The sequence below is a fragment of the Patiria miniata genome, unplaced genomic scaffold (assembly GCF_015706575.1).
Source record: "Patiria miniata isolate m_02_andy unplaced genomic scaffold, ASM1570657v1 HiC_scaffold_20, whole genome shotgun sequence".
NCBI lineage: Eukaryota > Metazoa > Echinodermata > Asteroidea > Valvatida > Asterinidae > Patiria > Patiria miniata.
Genome location: NW_024037059.1, coordinates 24,808,588 through 24,826,845, shown reverse-complemented (window position 1 = coordinate 24,826,845; position 18,258 = coordinate 24,808,588). Strand labels below are relative to the sequence as shown.

Below are 18,258 nucleotides of genomic sequence, written 5' to 3'. Positions count from 1 at the left end.
ACAACTGCAAGACTGTCGCTGGAGACGCTGGTTACCGGCCATTAGGCCAGTCAGGAGGTTAAAGATGGCATATCTCAGCGATACCAGTGATAAATAAATACAACTTTGAATACAATCATGTACTTTTATTTAATACGAAAACTTATTTCTCAATTTTAGCCTGATTCCTAAAAAGATACCTGGCTCTCTTAAGGATATAAGCAGAAAATCTGCAAAAGTACGCAAGTACACAATCCGTCGTGAAAGGGGAGAGTTTAAATTAATATAAATTAGATATTCCCAAATCTCGGGTTGGGCATTCTGTTGATAAATCCGACATAGACACAAAGCACTATGTTCTTTATAACGCAAGCAGCCGGAAGCCAAATCCAATGATTTCATCAAATATAGGCTATAAATTTCACACTTAATTTAGGTATCTATTATTTCATTTGATTAATTTTCATATCGTATTTTCCAGGAGCCACACTTCTGGACTCTGACGAAATTGGCACAGATATGTGTATGGTTATGCTGAATAAATGCAGCATTTTTTGCGCAGAAGTATTTGCTCAAATGTCATTCAAGTTATTTCACTTGTTTTTTTTTAAGTCATTACAATGAGATAATATTCTATAACGGACTGCACTAATTGTTAAATTTAAGGCAATGTATTTTTGAGTAGGAAGAAAAGTATAACATGGAAGAAACAAGATAATGTTTAAAATTCTGAAACTCCTGAGTGAGTACCGATGCAATTGTTTCAATACAATTGATATACGTTTCATTATATTTACAGCTAGCGATGCAACTGGTATTGGAAGGCGATGGTTTTGGTAACGGTAGTATGGTACACGAGGCTAGGTTTCTGAAAGTAATATCAATCATATGGCACAGTATGTGCAGAGACGACCTGGTTTAAAAGCCAGACTGAATAAAACAAGGTGCCAGTTTTGTGGATTCTCTTCAGGGGTTTAATTCATATAAAAAAAAAACAGATTTAAAACAACCGGTTGTGGATCGGCGTTGGAATAGCCAGATTTGCCAACACGGGGCACTATACTTGACTTGTGCAGCTTACATGGATGGAAGCAGCCTGGACATTTTCATAGACAATGTCGCTCTCCATATGCGTCCTCACTGCATCATACAGGAATGTATACTCCTCCTGAAAGAAAACAAACTCAGCATATTTGTAACATGTCTCTAAATATCCGCTGATCCTGTAGCCCAGAGTCTTTTGTTTCCAAGTTTGAGCCAAATACTGAGTAAAAATAAGGAATTCTTAAAAAGAAGACCGAAGACCCAATTATCAGTAAAATGTTTCTGCAATGATTAATTAACATAAATAAAATCTGAAGCTAGCAGAATCAAAACTCGGAGGTAATTTGTTAAAGAAAAATCATTAAATAGACAAAAAACTAATAACAACCATTATTTACGCCCAAGAGTGACAAAGATAGATCGAGAAACAAACCAAAAATGGAGAATTAAACGAATACTCGGACAGAAATAAAAACATACCAGTGACTGAACCATGCCGGGCCGAGCTTCTCTGAGCTTCCTCACGGCATGAAAGACGTCTACAACGTTCTCGTCTTTCAGTTTCTCCAAGATGTTAAGAAGCGCACAGAATGTGCCACTAGCGCCCTCACCGTCACTGAAAGAAAAGGAAGGGTAGTTTGCCAATACACCAATTGGGCTGTTCAATAGGGCATAATCGATCACTGTTCAACAGGGCATAATCGATCATTGTTCAATCCTGGCACCCTCAGTATATTGTGGTTATGTACAAACGGGCCACCTTATGGGCCTTTTTGAAGCGCCCTCCCCGTCACTGAAAGAATTGGAAGGGTAGTTTGCCAACTGACCAATAGGGCAAATCGTCACTGTTCACTCATGGCACCCTCAGTTTTGTGGATGCACTTTACAAACGGGTCACCCTATTGGCCCTTTTGAGATATGGGGACACAACTGGGGGCTGTTTGGTTTGTCTAGACTTTGATGATTGCGAAAGGGTTTTCCCAAACCATATATCACGAAATAACTGGCGCTATAGGCCTATGCCTTTGTCTTTACCAAGAGGTGAGGGGGTTCCATGAATGCATGGTTCTGTTTTAGGATTAGACTTTAGACTAATATGGGTACTTTTTCACAGTACACTCACAGAGAAACCCCCCCCCCCCCCCTGTCAGTGGCGAAAATATTTTACATTTCCGCTTTATGCAATAGCTGGCACAATAGGCTATATCAGCTTCGGTCCAAAAATTGGGCCACTGGTATCAAAATGATCGAAAGGAGCTATGCTCATAGCGATTTTTGCCAAGGGATGCAAATCTTAGTTGACAAACGTGTGAATGCTTTGCAGTGTGAGCGGTGGCAGTTTGGGATGTTATCACTTTTAGTTGGTTCTTTTTTTCAAAATGGCCGCCAATATGCTTGTTACCGGATTAATTATATGTACAAAAGAGCATGTTTTGGCCGCCATGTTTTTTAAAGTTTTTTTAGCATCCAAAAGCTGCCACCGGTACAATGCTATCACATATTTTCCAACTACAAGGGTGGATATCTTGACAAAAATCAAAATGGGCATTTCCCCCCTCATTTGGTACCGACCAAACACCCGGCTGATGGCCTACAATGGTTTCGTCATGGACGGGGGGCTTTGTGAATGTACAGTGATAGCTGTGCTCAGAATGGTCTGTAGTCAGGCCCAACAGATAAAGTACAAAGTTAGTTTTAACTCAAAATGCAGAGGATAGTTAGGTAAAAGAGACTTCAGTTTGAAACTATTGGTCCATTGTTTAGGCCTTCTTTTTGTTTCAATATTCAGTTGATACAATAGAAATGAGCGCGGTTAAACGAATACTCCATCCATCCTTACATGCAGTGGATGACAATTCTTGCTTCTGTGTGGTCGCACTGCCATTCCCGTAGCGCTGCAACCAACTGCAAGACGGTCACTGGAGACGCTGGTACCCTGCCACTAGGCCAGTCAGGCAGTTGAAGATGGCATAACATTCGGGATACCTGCGATAAATATTTTCAAAAACATATATTTTAGGCTATATTGAGACAAAATTAACAATGTATGCGAAAGGCGAAATAAAAATACCATAAAACTTGGTGTGGACGTTCTTTTAATGAGTGTGTCAAATCATTGGCGCATTTGCGTAAAAAATGGGGGTTTTTAAGGCAAGCAGCTTAATTTTGAGTCCAAAGGTTTCTTCAAAGAGATACATTTCACACTTAGCAGAAAAAAATCACTTTCCGTCCAACTACTATACCTTGGTTTTAGCATTGGTGAGGGTCAGGTAGCGCACCGTAATGTTGTTTGGCATTTTCTCGGTCGACTCCAGGCTTACATCTAGCGGAGGACATGTCAGGGATCCCGCATCGGTCCAATACTTGCCGAAGGTCTATGGAAAGAAAAATTAATAAAAACGTTGATGACAAAATAAGACAAGATACTTCGTAATAAAACAAGACATGACGAGGTACATGTATTGAGTTCGACTACAAAACAGTCAAATATGATTAAGGTTTTCAGGGTTAGCTAGGTGAATGGAAAATCAATCAAATAACCGTCTATCCAGTATGGAATATCGTCTAGACATTTTGTGTGAATAAGCATGTATAAGAAAGCTAAAACAACCATACTGGAGCCTTTTTGAGATATGGAGGACAAAACAGGAGGGCGAAATTTGGTGTGGGTAAACTCTTTATCAGCAAGAGTCTGAAATTATGACTTGAACAGTTTTTTAAAAAGAGCTGGGTTAAGAATCTCTCGGGTCCAGGGAGACAATTCAGTCTTCGCTTCCAATCTCAACCCCAAGGAAGAAATACCCTATTATAACCAACAACACACCGAAGTCTTTGATAACTTATCCCCGGAGTGATCCCTTGTACTTACCGGATCCTTGTCGTCCAAGTTGTTTAGCATAACGATGCATGAGCAGTTGTAATCATAGACCATTCGCCACAAGTCACCGACGGTCCCTGGTAGGGGCATCTGGGTCGCTATGTACGCACCCTTAGCGCTGTGACTCTGCAGATAACAATACGTGTATCTGTTTATAATATTGCTAAATGCCTCTGGTTGTGTCAGGCACATCACCGACGGAATTAGGGGCCAGGGGCGGCCCCTTGGGTCTGACGTCTGGGTTCGAGTTCCAAGGGAGTAATTTTTTCCCACTTTTACTGGAGAATTCCGAGTATACAGTGTTTACACGTCGGTGAAGGGCAAAACCAAACATTGAATCAACATCAACCCGATGCAAATTCCATTTTATAAATACGATTCCAACACGTTTTGTCCTGGGAGTTTTAGCCAGATGGAAAAATATTTAATTCCCATTATTCCGAGCAATGTCAAAATTCCAACTCCACACAGATTCGCTTCAATCGTAATATAATTTTGTGCCGCTAAAAGAACTATGGATCCCCTCTTTTCTCAAAGATACAAACAACTTCCTGCTTGGTTGTGATACCCACTCGGCACACACAGCCACTCTGCAGCAATACCCATGTCCTGTCTCAAAGAGGACCGCTTAGAAAACAATTACGCAATTAAACTTACGCCAATAATCCATGAGGTGGACTTTGTGTGGGGCTTAAAGAATCTTTTTTAGTAAGTGGTTGGGGCTTAATGCATTTGTCTGTTAGTATAAGTGGTTTGGGATTAATGGATCGGTCTATATTAGTAAGTGGGTGGGGCTTAATGGAGTGGTCTAATATATAAGTAAATGGGTGGGGCTTAATGGATTGGTCTAATATATAAGTAAGTGGTTGAGGCCTGATGGATTGGTCTAATATATTATTAAGTGGGTGGGGCTTAATGAATCGGTCTATAAGTAGGTTGGGATAAATGGATCGGTCTGTTAGTAAGTGGGTTGGGATAAATGGATTGGTCTATATTAGTAAGTGGTTGAGGCCTAATGGATTGGTCGAATATATTAGTAAGTGGGTGGGGCTTAATGAATCGGTCTATAAGTAGGTTGGATATGGATCGGTCTGTTAGTAAGTGGGTTGGGATTAATGGATCGGTCTATATTAGTTAGTGGTTGAGGCTTAATGGATGGGTCTATTACATTAGTAAGTGGGCTGGGATCAATAGATCGGTCTTTATATTAGTAAGTGGGTGGGGATTTATGGATCGGTCTTTAGTAAGTGGGGTGGGGTTAATGGATTCGTCTTTTATATCAGTAAGTGGTCGGAGCTTAATGGATCGGTCTATTATATTATTAAGTGGGTGTGGCTTAATGGATCAGTCTATAAGTTAGAGTGCTTAAAAACGTCGGAATGAATCTACCATTGCTGACAACATGAATTTCACTGCTCTTTCGCGCAGAGACTGATTCCATCTTAATTTATCATTTAATTAACATCTAGCTACCGTCAAGATCTTTGTTTTAGCGAGTAAACATAGAACATGACTTACACTCAGAAAACATGCATTGATGTAGTCAGTGCTTCCATCTCCTCCTTCGGTCATCAGACGAGGTCTAAAACGGTCCACTGCATTAGAACCATATCAATATAATCACAAATATAACCCGCATCCGTTGTGATGAAAAACATGTGTACACTGTGATATGACATTCGTCTTTTTGTGTTTCCACACAACGATCTCTTGTTTCATCGTGTTATTATACACATCTTATTAAATGTCCAAGATGCAAATCTTTTTGACACCCGAATTCATCAAGGCCGCCAGCTTGGAGGGGATGGTGTATGTCTTCAAAAACGTCCAGCGAAGCAACGAAGAGGGGAGCCTCAAACAGAATCAAGTTCTGGTGGACGTCCTCATTAGAGAAGAGGTAAACATGGTCCTGCACCAGAATCGGTTTAAACGAGCTCCGTTGTCGATGATGCTGGGACTTCTCAACACACTTGCCGCTAAGGAGGTGTTGGAAGGCAGGAACGAAGGAGAAGTCCGGCAGAGTGTATAGGGCAAGAACCGTAGACAAGTAGTGCTTCAGCCGCAGCACCTTCCCCGAGCTCCAGTTCTGTCACTTGGAAATCTGGCCCAAGTTCCGCGTTCATCGTGGACTCTCCACCATCAGCTGCCGAGCTGTCGGCCCTGGTAGATAACATTTACGTTGACGGGGTGGAAGACGTCCATACCACTCTTCCCCACTCTCGAAGACATGGTCCTTGGAAGTGATGACGTCCTCTCGGGAGGCAACGATGTTTTGCAGGGTGACGGCCTTTCAGATGGCGAGGAGATGGACATCGAGCAATCACAAAGGGAGTTGAAGCGTCATTATCAGGAGGATTCTGCAGAAAATTCAGGAAAGCGGTGGCGTGGAAGAGCTTCGGAAGAGGAAGTGGATGAAAAGATAGAACCTAGAAGATACTATTGTCTTACGAGACTCGGTAACAAACATATTAAAAAATACCAGGCAGTTCGTACGATTTTAAATTTAGACACCTTGATCAAAATAATTTCGAAGAAGCCGTCCAACGTTTAGGTGTAATATTCGGTAACATTCTTGAAAGGCAGGGACAGGGGGTTAAATCCCAGTATCCTTACCGTTTATGCCTCTTGACTTCATTAACCATGAGATTCGTATTCACTTTGTGCATATTACTGCAATGCTATTGGGGGAAATCAAACAACGATTGTAAAGTCAAGATGTAGAAAGTGCGGAGGATTTTGTAAGACGAAAAAGATCAATCGTTATTAAGACGATAAGGGCACCAATCTGTGTTGTGCTAAGGCAGTTGTAACAGGCATTGCCTTGCTCACATCGAAGCGCCCGTTAGAAGTATACAATATGAAGCGCGGCAGTGCAATTCAGCGTATCAAGGCTTTCAAACTACCTCGGGACGCGGGGTTGTCAGAAGGTCCATGTGGTATTCCAGAATCACAAACATCCGATGCTTCGCCTGAATTCAGAATCATTGTCATTTCGCGCGACCACATGAATAGAATGATTTTTCAAGGGCCTTCTGGAAGAAGCAATTTAATTGCTTCTTCCAGATCTTTTGATCATCAGTGCTATATGCAATCCATTATTGATCAACCTATAACATTTTCAACTGATGGAAAAGTTGAAAAACGTACTAAAATATATATTCCTTTTTATTTTGAGGGCACTCAAGACAGTGGCGTGCACAAGGCGAACCTTTGCGTTGCCCAAATGATTTGTGAAGTGTGTGCCGGGCAGCCAGATGGGTATGATTGCCATATGGGTATGATTGTAGACATATCAAAAGAAGCAAATGATTTTTAGGGAGGATGTGACAAGGAATTTTGTAACTGGCTGTTCCAGTCACCAAACACCCGAAACTCTGTTGAAATTGCTCATAACAAATAGTCATACGATGGGATGTCCCTTCTTCGTTTTCTGTACGAACAAGCTTGTGTATCTGATGTTGCGTATTCCGGGGCAAATATAATATCCAAAGACCCCGTTATAAACGAAAAGCAATTGACTCCCTCAATTTTCTCCCCATGGCCCTAAGTAAGTTACCAAGAACCTTTGGACTGGCCGAAATCAAGAAAGGTTTTTCCCACATCTTTTTAATACCGTACATAATCAGACTTATGTTGGTTTTCTCCTGAGAAAAAGTACTATGCTCCAGATGGTATGAATGAGGAGAGACGAACTGAATTTCACCAATTGTTAAATACAAATTTGAAATGGGAAATACACATTTGACGGATTTGTCCTGACACCCAGACCTTTTATTATTTCAGGGATGCTTTTGGCATGGTTGTCCATATACTGATAGAACCACCGTGATAAAAGATGCAAACAGAAAAACAAATAAGTAGGAATAACGTTGACGGGTTGCGTCTTGGAAATCTTAAATTTAGACTGTCCAGGATACAGCTGTCGAGCTAAGTTCATAATCTGAGATCGATCTTTCGGGTTTTTTTAAGAGCACGAGATAGTGACAATTCAAGGTGATGGTTCTACTATCTCTGGACTGATGATATAAGTTCTACACGATGTAAATAACCGACAGGTTTCGATGGTGTGAGCCTTTGGTAAAAAGTTTGGTCACTTCTGATTTTCATAAGATCGTCCAGAATAATTAAACTTCTGTCTCGCGGGTCAATGAGATCTGACCAATCCCCTGGCAGACTCTCCACAAACTGAACAGCAGGTATATCGCGAGACAGTTCCTCGTAAGCCGGCTGATATTGACCATAACGTCAATACATCTTTGTAGGGCACTGAACAAATACATCTTCTCTATGCTTAATCAAATTACACACCCAATTAGTTTTACCCGACCCGGTTGGACCCGCCTCACAGAATATCGAGGGATGATGCAACCTCTTTGGCATTTGAAAGACTAATACGCTTAAATGTAATAGGGCATTACTCTTATAATGGGACATAATTGACCATGCTTTTGTCAACATTTAAAAAAAAAAGGATTCATGCAATTTTGCAATTATATCATTTCTATTTTTACGCACGAAAGAATTTTCTTATGACATCATTTCTATATTTACACAAGAAAGGATTTATTTTAATACATACAGTAATCTTAGTTCACAGTACCAAATCAACTTATTTCACGTACAAATGTATCACGCTTTATTTCGTGGATGTAATAATCGACCAGACCTCGGATTCGTTCAATGCCTGCTATTGCTTTATAGTTAGGTGTATACACTTTGCTAATGGATACATTTTTCCACCTGCATTCAGAAATGTTGTTATGTCTACAAGTACAGTTTTAACACACAAAAAACACTTACAAATTCGTTCTGATCGAGTGATAAAATATGGTCATCTTTACAATAAAAGTCTTGAGACATATTCGGTCTGTACACAGTAATAACAGCTAGGTTGGATTGTACCTTCCAGTAGATAAGTTGTTGTAACAACAGACGTGTCGTCACTTTGTGACTGATAATCCTCAACAAAACATACATTTGGTATCAAAACAAATATCAACAGTGCAAAATTCAATAAGATACTGATAAAAAAAGACATATGTAAACGAATTTAGGAAATGCATTTCGAATGCAATCTTTACAATTACCCATAATGACATGATCTGTTCACGACTTTCCTCTTTAATGTTTAATTATGAAACGAACAACATTCGAAAAGGTTGACATTAAAAAGGGGGCAATTTAATAATTCAAATAATTTTAGGGTAATGCAATACAAAATTATAAATATACATTTATACAATTATAACTTTTTGGAGCTGTAAGAAGGTGTGAGAAACATGTGTTGTGTATTCTGAAGTTTCAATTGAGAAACCGATACGGACTAAGAAAAACGAACAATACGATCCTGACGTACTCGACGGGCGTAACCATAGGGGGACTGTGACAAAAATTTTTTAAAACAACTCGTTTGTGGTTAACCAATCGGAAGTCTCTTTTCATATAACAGACTTGGTTATATTTGCTTGGTTAAAGTGTCACGCGTTATTTTGTACGGATCCGTTATGCTGATTTTGGCATCTTTATCAACTCTGACGATCTTTGAAACTGTGTCAAAATGTAACTCTTAAGCATTTCTATAATTCCATGTATATCCCCTAACTTTGCAACATGTTTTCCCTGTTTCTAACCGATATGCATAATTTTTGGTCCCCCGACTAAAAACATTCAATGAAATTTCCGTCCTTAGGGTTTGTTTTATCTGTCAGTTCTCCCAATAAGTCGCCCAGAGGAGGTTTATACTCGCCCGGTCTTTCTTCAAATGCTGTCTGTGTCAAAGTACAGTACGGATTCGGGGTATATCTGTTCCATTATGCTTTACAGTTTCAGGCGAGCATGAGCTGTGGTGAAAGCGGCTATAACCACATTGGTTCGAGGATTCGGGTCTACAAACGCTTTTTCTTGCCAACGCTCGTACTTGACCTCAGCTACTTTATCATCGATAACGTTTACGTGAGTCACAACATCTTCATCAGAAACCAACAAGTTAAATATCTCAGAAGCTATTTTAGCATTAATTTGGTCAATGCTCTTAGTCCAGGGTTTTGCTGAATCTTGTTTTGGTCGAGTATGACACGCTCCTGGCTATTATTACTCGTCAAGATACCGTTGTATATCTTCCCTCATTTTTGCACCAATGCGGTAGGCCAGAACTTTCTTGTTTGATTTTTGAGAAAGTGTTCACATAAGAACTGAATAAATCCCCTTCCGTTCAGGATCGCATTATTTTCTATTATCGAAATTCCACACGGTGTCGATACTAAGAACTTTATACCCTAACTCAATGGCCTTCTCGATTTCGAGCGAAACCCAAGTACCGCACAATGCTCTTTCCTCGTCATTGAGATGACATGGTGTCTGCTTGGTCTGCTCGGCACTTGTACGGCACAGGGGGAACATTCAATTATTATTAGCTCCGTATGGCAGGAGCTGATGGTACAAGTTTGACGGCGGTAAGACTTTACATTTGATTAATCCAAAATATTCAGATACATCGCCAAAGTTTTCAGATATTATCCTGTTCGTTAGTACAAACGTCAAACACGCGCACGCACTAGTGCCCATTGGATAAACACTCAAGTTGCGTTAGCTTCCGGTTCCAATGGTTCCGATGCTAGTTAATGGCCAGTGGGCGTGGTATAGACTGAACTGGCGTCACACTAACGAAACGTATACGGGGATGCCCTATATTTATTAATATATGGATATAATGCTGTGGAATCTGCATATCTTTCTTTTTCATCCCCTAATTGTGTCTCTTAAAATAGACGAGTTGCATTGGTGCGTCCACTGTAGAATGCGTCTCGCGGATTTAGTGATGGACAATTTGTCAGGCCATCCGACAATAACGTCTGGTCTTTTAAATGTCATGTTTTTCCAAACGCTATTCCACTCACATTCCCACATCTCGACATAATTGCATTCGGGCACTTGTGTTTGGATAAATCTTTTTTTCTCTCTAGTGTGCACATGTACACCTCATTCATTGTCTGTTTGCATCTTTTATTCACGGTGGTTCAATCAGTATAACACTTTGGACAACATGCCAAAAGCACCCCTGAAATTCATTTTAAAAAAATCTTGGTGTCAAGACAAAATCCGTCAAATTTGTATTTTTTGACCTGCTTTTCTCCTCCATTTTGCGCGTGCTGAATGTGAATCCCTTCAATTTTATTAACATAACGCATCCACTTAAGTGCTGTTTTGGGATAGATTGTCTTTATTTTCCTAACCATTCGGAGGTAAAACCGCTATGGTTTCCGGGGACAAAAAAAAAAAGTCTAAAAGTCAAATTACAAGCTGACGCGATAGTTATATGCAATTCTTGAAAGGATCCACACCATCGTCATCGGGCCCCAAGGAAGTTACTTGTTTGAACAACAACCGAAATTGTTGACAGCAGCGACTTAGAATATCTATGTCGCTTATACAGTATGCTAGGAGCTCATCTTTGAGCACGAAGGGTCGTCCCGACTCCTCATCATACCATTGGTTAAATTCAGTTCGTCCCTCCTCATTCATACCATCTGGATCATCGTATTTTTCTTAGGGAGAGAACAAACATAAGTCTGATTATGCAAGGTATAAAACAGGTGTGGGAAAAAGCCTTTCGACATTTCGGCCAGTCCAAAAGTTCTTGGTAACTTACTTAGGGCCTGCATGGGGAGAAAATTGAGGGAGTCAATTACTTTTCGTTTGCACGGGGTAGATTGATGGACATTATTTTTGCCCAAGAATACACAACATCAGGTACAAAAGCATTTTCGTACAAAAAAGAAAGAAGAAATGATTCTGAATTCTGGCAATGCATCGGAAAAGTTTTGTAATTCTGGAATACCACATGGACTTTCTGACACCCCTGCGTTCCTATGTAATTTGGTGTTCTGAGTACCCTAGCTGAATTGCCCTGCCGCGCTTCATATTGTATACTTCTGACGGGCGCTTCGAGGTAAACGAGCCAACGCCTGTTACAATTGCCCTAGCAAAACACGTATTGGTAACCTTGTCGTCTATCTTAACGATGGACCTTTCTACATCTTTACTACAATCGTTGTTTGATTTTCCCCGAATAGGCATTGCAATATGCACAAAGTGAACCTGTATGACTGTAAAACCTCACTAAGTCTTGTCATTAGTCGGACCACCGTTAGCTCGTCAAGAGGCATAAACGGCAAGGATACCGGGTACTCCAAATCCAGTACATCAATAATGAATTGAATTTTATCGTGGGATTGAACCCAGCCTTTCAAGAATGTTGCCGAATGTTACACCTAAACGTGGTACGGCCTCTTCGAAAGTCTTTTGATCAAGGTGTTTGAATCTTACTTGATAATTGTACGAACATGCCTGGTATTTTTTAATATGTTTCTCACCCAGTCTTGTAAGACGATAGTATCTTTTTGGACGTTCCACTTCATACTCCTCTTCGCCCGAGGCTTTTCCACGCCACCGCTTTCCCAAACTTTCTTCAGAATCCTCCTGATGATGACGCTTCAACTCCCTTTGTGATTGGTCGAAGTCCATCTCCTCGCCATCTAAAAGGCCGTCACCCTGCATAACATTGTTGCCTCCCGAGAGGACGTCATCACCCCCGAGGACCATGTCTTCGAGAGTGGGCAGAGTGGGATCGACGTATTCCACCCCGTCAACGTCGATGTTGTCTACCAGTACCGACAGCCCGGAAGCTGATGGTGGAGAGTCCACGATGAACGCGGAACTTGCGCCAGATTTCCGAGTGACAGAACCGGAGCTTGGGGAAGGTGCTGCGGCTATGAAGCACCACTTGTCCCCGGTTCTCACCGCCTCTGCCGACCATCTCCTTCGTTCCTGCCTTCAGACGCATCCTTCGCGGCAAGCGTGTGGAGACGTCCCAGTATTATCGACAACGGAGTTCCTTTAAACCGAATCTGGTCCAGGACCATGTTTACATTTTCTCTACTGAGGACGTTCACCAGATCTTGATTCAGTTCGAGGTAAGGTATAGGCTCCCCTCTTCTTCGCTTCGCTGGGATTTTTGAAGACATACATCATCACCTCTCAGCTGGCGGCCTTGATGAATTCGGGTGTCAAAAAGATGTGCATCTTGGACGTTTAATAATATGTATAAAGTAACACGTTGAAACAAGAGATCGTTGAGTAGAAACACAAGAAGACGAATGTCAAATCACAGTGTAAAGATACACGAAAAGTGTGTGGTAAATTTAGGTTTGTTGCTAGTACAGTTTTTATAGTCCCTGGCTTACGCAATTGTTTTATATTCTCTTAACTAAAATGATAATTAGTAGGGATCGTGTACATTTTTTTTTCAACCTGATAACTTATGTCCAATCACGATCCTTATAGATCACCTCCCTATTGTCTTCACCAATCACATTGTAGGATTTTGACGGCAAAACAACCAAATTGTATTCTTTAACTTTCACCCAATCTACGCTCCAGTGCCCAATTTTACGGCGCTGCTAAGCAAACAAATTTGCTTAGCACACAAAAAACCTGGCTTATAAAAGCAGTTTACCAGCCAAAGCTCCACTTGATTTTCATGCTATAGCAAACAACAGCTGAATACTAATCACGAGCAATATACATCACGTGGAGTTTTAGCTGGTAAATTGCTTTTATAAGCCAGGGTTTTTTTTGGCTAAGCAAGTGTTTGTGCTAAGCAGCACCGTGAAATTGGCCCCAGAACTCTACGTTATATTCTAATCCTCCCACCAATCACATTGCAAGATTTTGACGGCAACACAACACCCTTATCTCCAACCGCAAGTTTACCTAATTCTCTCGTTACACAACTCTCTCATCTACTCCTTATCTACTCCACCCTCACAAGCACACCCTAATCCTCCTAATCCCTTCTATTTTTACGCCTTATCAGCTTCTTATTCATCACCCTGTATCTTATCTATTACGTAATGTTTGTTTTCTACTAGGGTGTTAATTAAAGATGTTGTGACTTACCTTTTCTTTTAAATGAACGTTCTTGTCACCTGAATACGTCAGGTTGTAATTTTTAATTCATACCTGGTATCTTGTCTGGGAATCTATTCTTTCCAACGTTCTTCGGATCCCGACCTCCTAGACATTGGTCTGAACTCACAATACTGGACAGACGAGTGAGTTTCTAAGCAACAAACGAGAGAAATGTCCAAGAAAGGTTATATCTGACACAGAAACACTGAAAATATCACAAACTGAAAGTTATACTGTAAATTATTATAAAAGCAGTGGCTTATCCAGCTAGTAAGGCATTTTATACGGTTTTTAAAAGGGTTCAGACGTCAATACAGAAAAGTCTTATTTTGCCTCGCCCAGCATACAGGAAGTGGCGTATACTCCACTTCACTGATCTGGTCATTATTTCGCAAAACTGGCTTATTAAAATAGTTATTATTTAGCAATAAACTAATAAACCGTTTAGTCATATGGGTTTATACATATACCTCTATCCTTAAGGCCGGTTCATACTTCACACGTACATTTCAGGACGAAGAGAATTCGTTTGGGTAACGGCGAACATCAGAGTGAAACTTCAAATCGTCCGCCGTATTACGAAGTGACTTATCATCCATAAACGATCCGTCAAGTCTCGGTGGTGCGGCAAAACTATCATATTCGTCAAGTTGTGGTGCACATCAAAATTTGTAGACGCTATGCAATATATTTTTTAATTGCGTTCCCATGAAGTATGAACCGGCCTTTAGAGAGAATTTTATATGACAGATTTCTCACCTCAAACTGTTCTTGAAGCCCAGTCGTCCGATTTGAATTGGTCTTCTTTAGGCCAGCTAGTTCGCTGCGAAAGGCATCTGCTTGTATGGACGTGCCGCCATATTTGAATTCTTCTAACAAAGCATCAAATACGAACTCATACTGTGCCTGAATATGTACAAAATGTATAGCAGGGAATGCGATTAGAACGAATGCCAGGTTTGTGAATCAGTTACTTTCCCTCGCTTTCAAGTTCTTTAACCTGCCTTCAAAATGTGTGCATCAGCTGGCTTTGGTTTTTCAAGCATGATTATCATGAACTCCCTCTGTTGACTTAAGTCGGTTTTTTTCTCCTACCTCTAAATATGACACTATCTTTCATTTCTTCAGGCTTCTATTTAAACGTAACAACATAAACATTACTCCAGATTTGATTTAACATCATATTATGAAATTATATATTGAAGAGCAGTTTTACTACATAAGTGATATGTCGGGCTGATATTTCACAATAGAAGACTTTTGAGACACTTGGTGTCAGAGAACAGTCCTTTTCAATTGCTTACGTCATGATAAATCTAATGTGCGCATGTCCAACAATTGAATAGGACCGTGAGTGTTTTCTGCCACCAAACGGCTCAAAACTTTCCAATTAAGTATTTATAGCCGTGTGCTTTGTAGAAGTAGTTGAGTGCATGCAAAACAATACCAATTCCTTTTTAACTAATTCCAAATTATTTGCAAAAAGAAACATTTTCATTTTTATTTTGAAAATGCTGATGAAACATTCCCAGGAGGAGATCTGAAAATAGGGAATTATGTGCAAATGTACAGTGTGATTTATTGAACATGAATTTTCTTTCGATTTTTTTTTTTACGTACGGCTGTTTGAATCATTTTCATTCTTCTGTCTCTCATTCTACGAGCGAAGTTCCAGATGTCAACTTTGCCCTCTATCCTGGCTTGATCCAGCATGGCGTCGAGTACGATGTAGGCTCCAGTACGGCCAACTCCAGCACTACAGGGTTAAGCACACGAAAAGAAACTACAGTCCCAAAATTACCAAATAATATTATTTGGTATCAATATTCATAATAAACACTATGCATGCAAAAGTGAGCCTTGTACCAATGTAGAAGACAAACAATATTCTTAAATAAAAAGTAATCGTTATTTTTATCATGACAGCAGAACATCGACTTGTCTTTTCGAGGGAACAATGTTTTATAATCAAGACTACAGCTGAAACGTCCCACTCAGGCGTTTTCAAAACCCTTTGAATCGTGTCAATGTGACGAGATTTATAGATTATTCATGGCTTTTCAGTGCACCTGGCCACTGGAAATGTTTAGATGTTCGATCTAAACAAATGTTTATTTGTTAAGTACCATGCACTTGCACTCTTTCGAACTGTTTTGTACACAGTTGTATATAGTCAACAAAACTAGTCATACACTGCCTATAGCGTGTGTTCAGTGTACCTTACTCCAACAACGGTAAGCCATTCTTCTCAACAAACTTGTTTCAAATATTTTCATGCACCAAGAATGTCTCAAAATGATTAGTGAGCAGGACACTTGAATCAGTTGTTGTTCTATTCCACTGGCCACCAACCTGCAATGTACAACCATTGGTCCGGTGTCTTTGGAGCTGTACGCCTTGACCATTTTGACGAAGCTGATGACCTTACTTGGGTCGTAAGGTACACCCATATCCGGCCACGACGTGAAGTGGTACTGACGCACATTTCTGGTAGACTGACCCTAAGTTCGTTTAGATAAATATAAACTCATCAGCACTGCATTCACACTGTAAGAGCTTTCCCTAATGGGTGGTGACGGAGTATTTAAAAATACACGGAAAGTCTTGAAATGTGAACCGCTTACTAATACGATATACCTAGCTAAAGTCGATAGAAAGGAGTTGTATAGGTATCAGATAGAAACATAGCAATAATAGCACACAAGCTGCACAGCTCTGTTTGTCTGTAACAATAAAGCATCAAACATTAAAATCCTGTATTAGATCAGTTTGAGGTAAAAGAAAATCACACCCTCAATAATGATACACCTCAATAATGGTGGGTTGAAAGTGGAAATGATTTAGTTCTTAATTCGGGAACAAAAACAATGATTTCCTACGAAACATTCATATTTCTATATTATGGCCTTATGTTTAGTTTAATAATAATAGGCCCAGTTTGCCACTTTGGCCAAATTCCTTAGTCGATCATTTACAAACCACAAATGTCAAAGAGTCAGCTGTTTTACATTACATACGAATCTAAAATATTCGCACCCACATTGTCCAGCCTGAATAAAGCTTTTGTCTAAAACAGAACGGGCAACATAATTATGTCCCCGCCAAATGGTTTTATACGGAATCACTGTTAAAATACGTAAACCTTCTACCGAATTCATTGTTAGGTCGAAGTCTGATTCTAAATTTTAGAGGAAATACCTGTTATTTTTTTGGGTGATTCAGTTGTCCTTACCTCAAGGACCTGTAAAACCTTCTTCAAACCCTTTGTCTTATCCCACATAAGCCAAGGTAATAACAGATACGTTTATAGTTTCCCCAGATAGGTATAAATGGACGAGATACGATCTGTAATGCTTCTTGATACCTCTTTTTGTAGTTTGAAATCACGTATGGTGTAGTCTACATGTCTCTCCTCTGCCTGTTGTCTAACCGTCAGTTGCCCGTAGGTTGCTGTGTCGTCTGGCCAGTACTGAGCACACTTAATCTGAAGAAAATACGGATTTGGGAAATTAATTTCATCGATCTTCATATTGTGTGTGGTGCCAAGGCATTATTTGTTTTTCAGTTTTGTTAGATTGTATTGTTGCCTTTTCAGGCAACCCTAGAATAGCTAGTTCAGGTTTTATATATGTAGATTTTACTGCCAAAAAAAAGATAAGTTCGGTATTTGAGGCATATCGAAGCTTCTTGGCATACATTGAAATAGCTTCCAGGATTTCCAAACTTAACTTATTTGCGTAATCTACATATAGGGTTCAAGACGAAAAACCCATGTTACTGAAAGTAGGTAGCGAATGATCAAAATCAGTCTAGTGATCAAAATCAGTCTCGTTAGAACACGCTATACGAGCAGCTATAGGCGCACACGATTTAGTGATCCGTAAAGGGTCGCTGAAGTTTTGAACGAATATACCAAATAGGAGGGTTCCTTTGCTTATACATATGTTAAATAATACTAAAAGCGACCCAAACTAGCTCTGACGAGGCTTAGAAGTGTAATCACATTACCTTGTCACCTTCCAGTACGTTGGTCAACATAACGACCTTAGGCGTGTTTTCCTGCCAAACCATGCGCCACATATCAGTCACAGAGGCCTTGTTTGGACCTTAAGAAAAATATTTATCAACAAATCTCAAGGATAACATAATTAAGGTACTTCCGAAACAAGCAAAAACTAAACAAACGTAGAACGAATCTTCTTTGACGGTTATAGTTAGCGCATATTATTTGCAATACATGCATTTTATTTTTAAACTTTGAAATGTTTTAAATGCAATGGCACTTTCAGTACATGTTGAAGGAGAAAAAAATGATCGTACCTTGACTTGCAATGTACCTCATTGCTTCATTGAAACCCTAAAAAATTCAAAGAAAATAATATTAATCT

General features: G+C 40.0%; 1 protein-coding gene across 1 annotated transcript in view; it reads right to left on the bottom strand.

The window, feature by feature from the left end:
* Positions 1 to 104: 104 nt before the first annotated feature.
* The window catches only part of LOC119728292 (receptor-type tyrosine-protein phosphatase T-like), a 35,710-nt gene continuing 17,556 nt past the window's right edge, over positions 105 to 18,258 (bottom strand). Inside the window, exons 24-36 of the mRNA XM_038200477.1 lie at positions 18,191 to 18,227; positions 17,879 to 17,976; positions 17,235 to 17,354; positions 16,223 to 16,371; positions 15,491 to 15,626; positions 14,630 to 14,776; positions 13,922 to 14,021; positions 5,420 to 5,496; positions 3,893 to 4,027; positions 3,267 to 3,398; positions 2,864 to 3,009; positions 1,504 to 1,639; positions 105 to 1,147 (exon numbers count right to left, since the gene is read on the bottom strand). Coding sequence (XP_038056405.1) covers positions 1,037 to 1,147; positions 1,504 to 1,639; positions 2,864 to 3,009; positions 3,267 to 3,398; positions 3,893 to 4,027; positions 5,420 to 5,496; positions 13,922 to 14,021; positions 14,630 to 14,776; positions 15,491 to 15,626; positions 16,223 to 16,371; positions 17,235 to 17,354; positions 17,879 to 17,976; positions 18,191 to 18,227 — 1,524 coding nt within the window. The 3' untranslated portion in view covers positions 105 to 1,036. The remainder of the gene's footprint in view (positions 1,148 to 1,503; positions 1,640 to 2,863; positions 3,010 to 3,266; positions 3,399 to 3,892; positions 4,028 to 5,419; positions 5,497 to 13,921; positions 14,022 to 14,629; positions 14,777 to 15,490; positions 15,627 to 16,222; positions 16,372 to 17,234; positions 17,355 to 17,878; positions 17,977 to 18,190; positions 18,228 to 18,258) is intronic.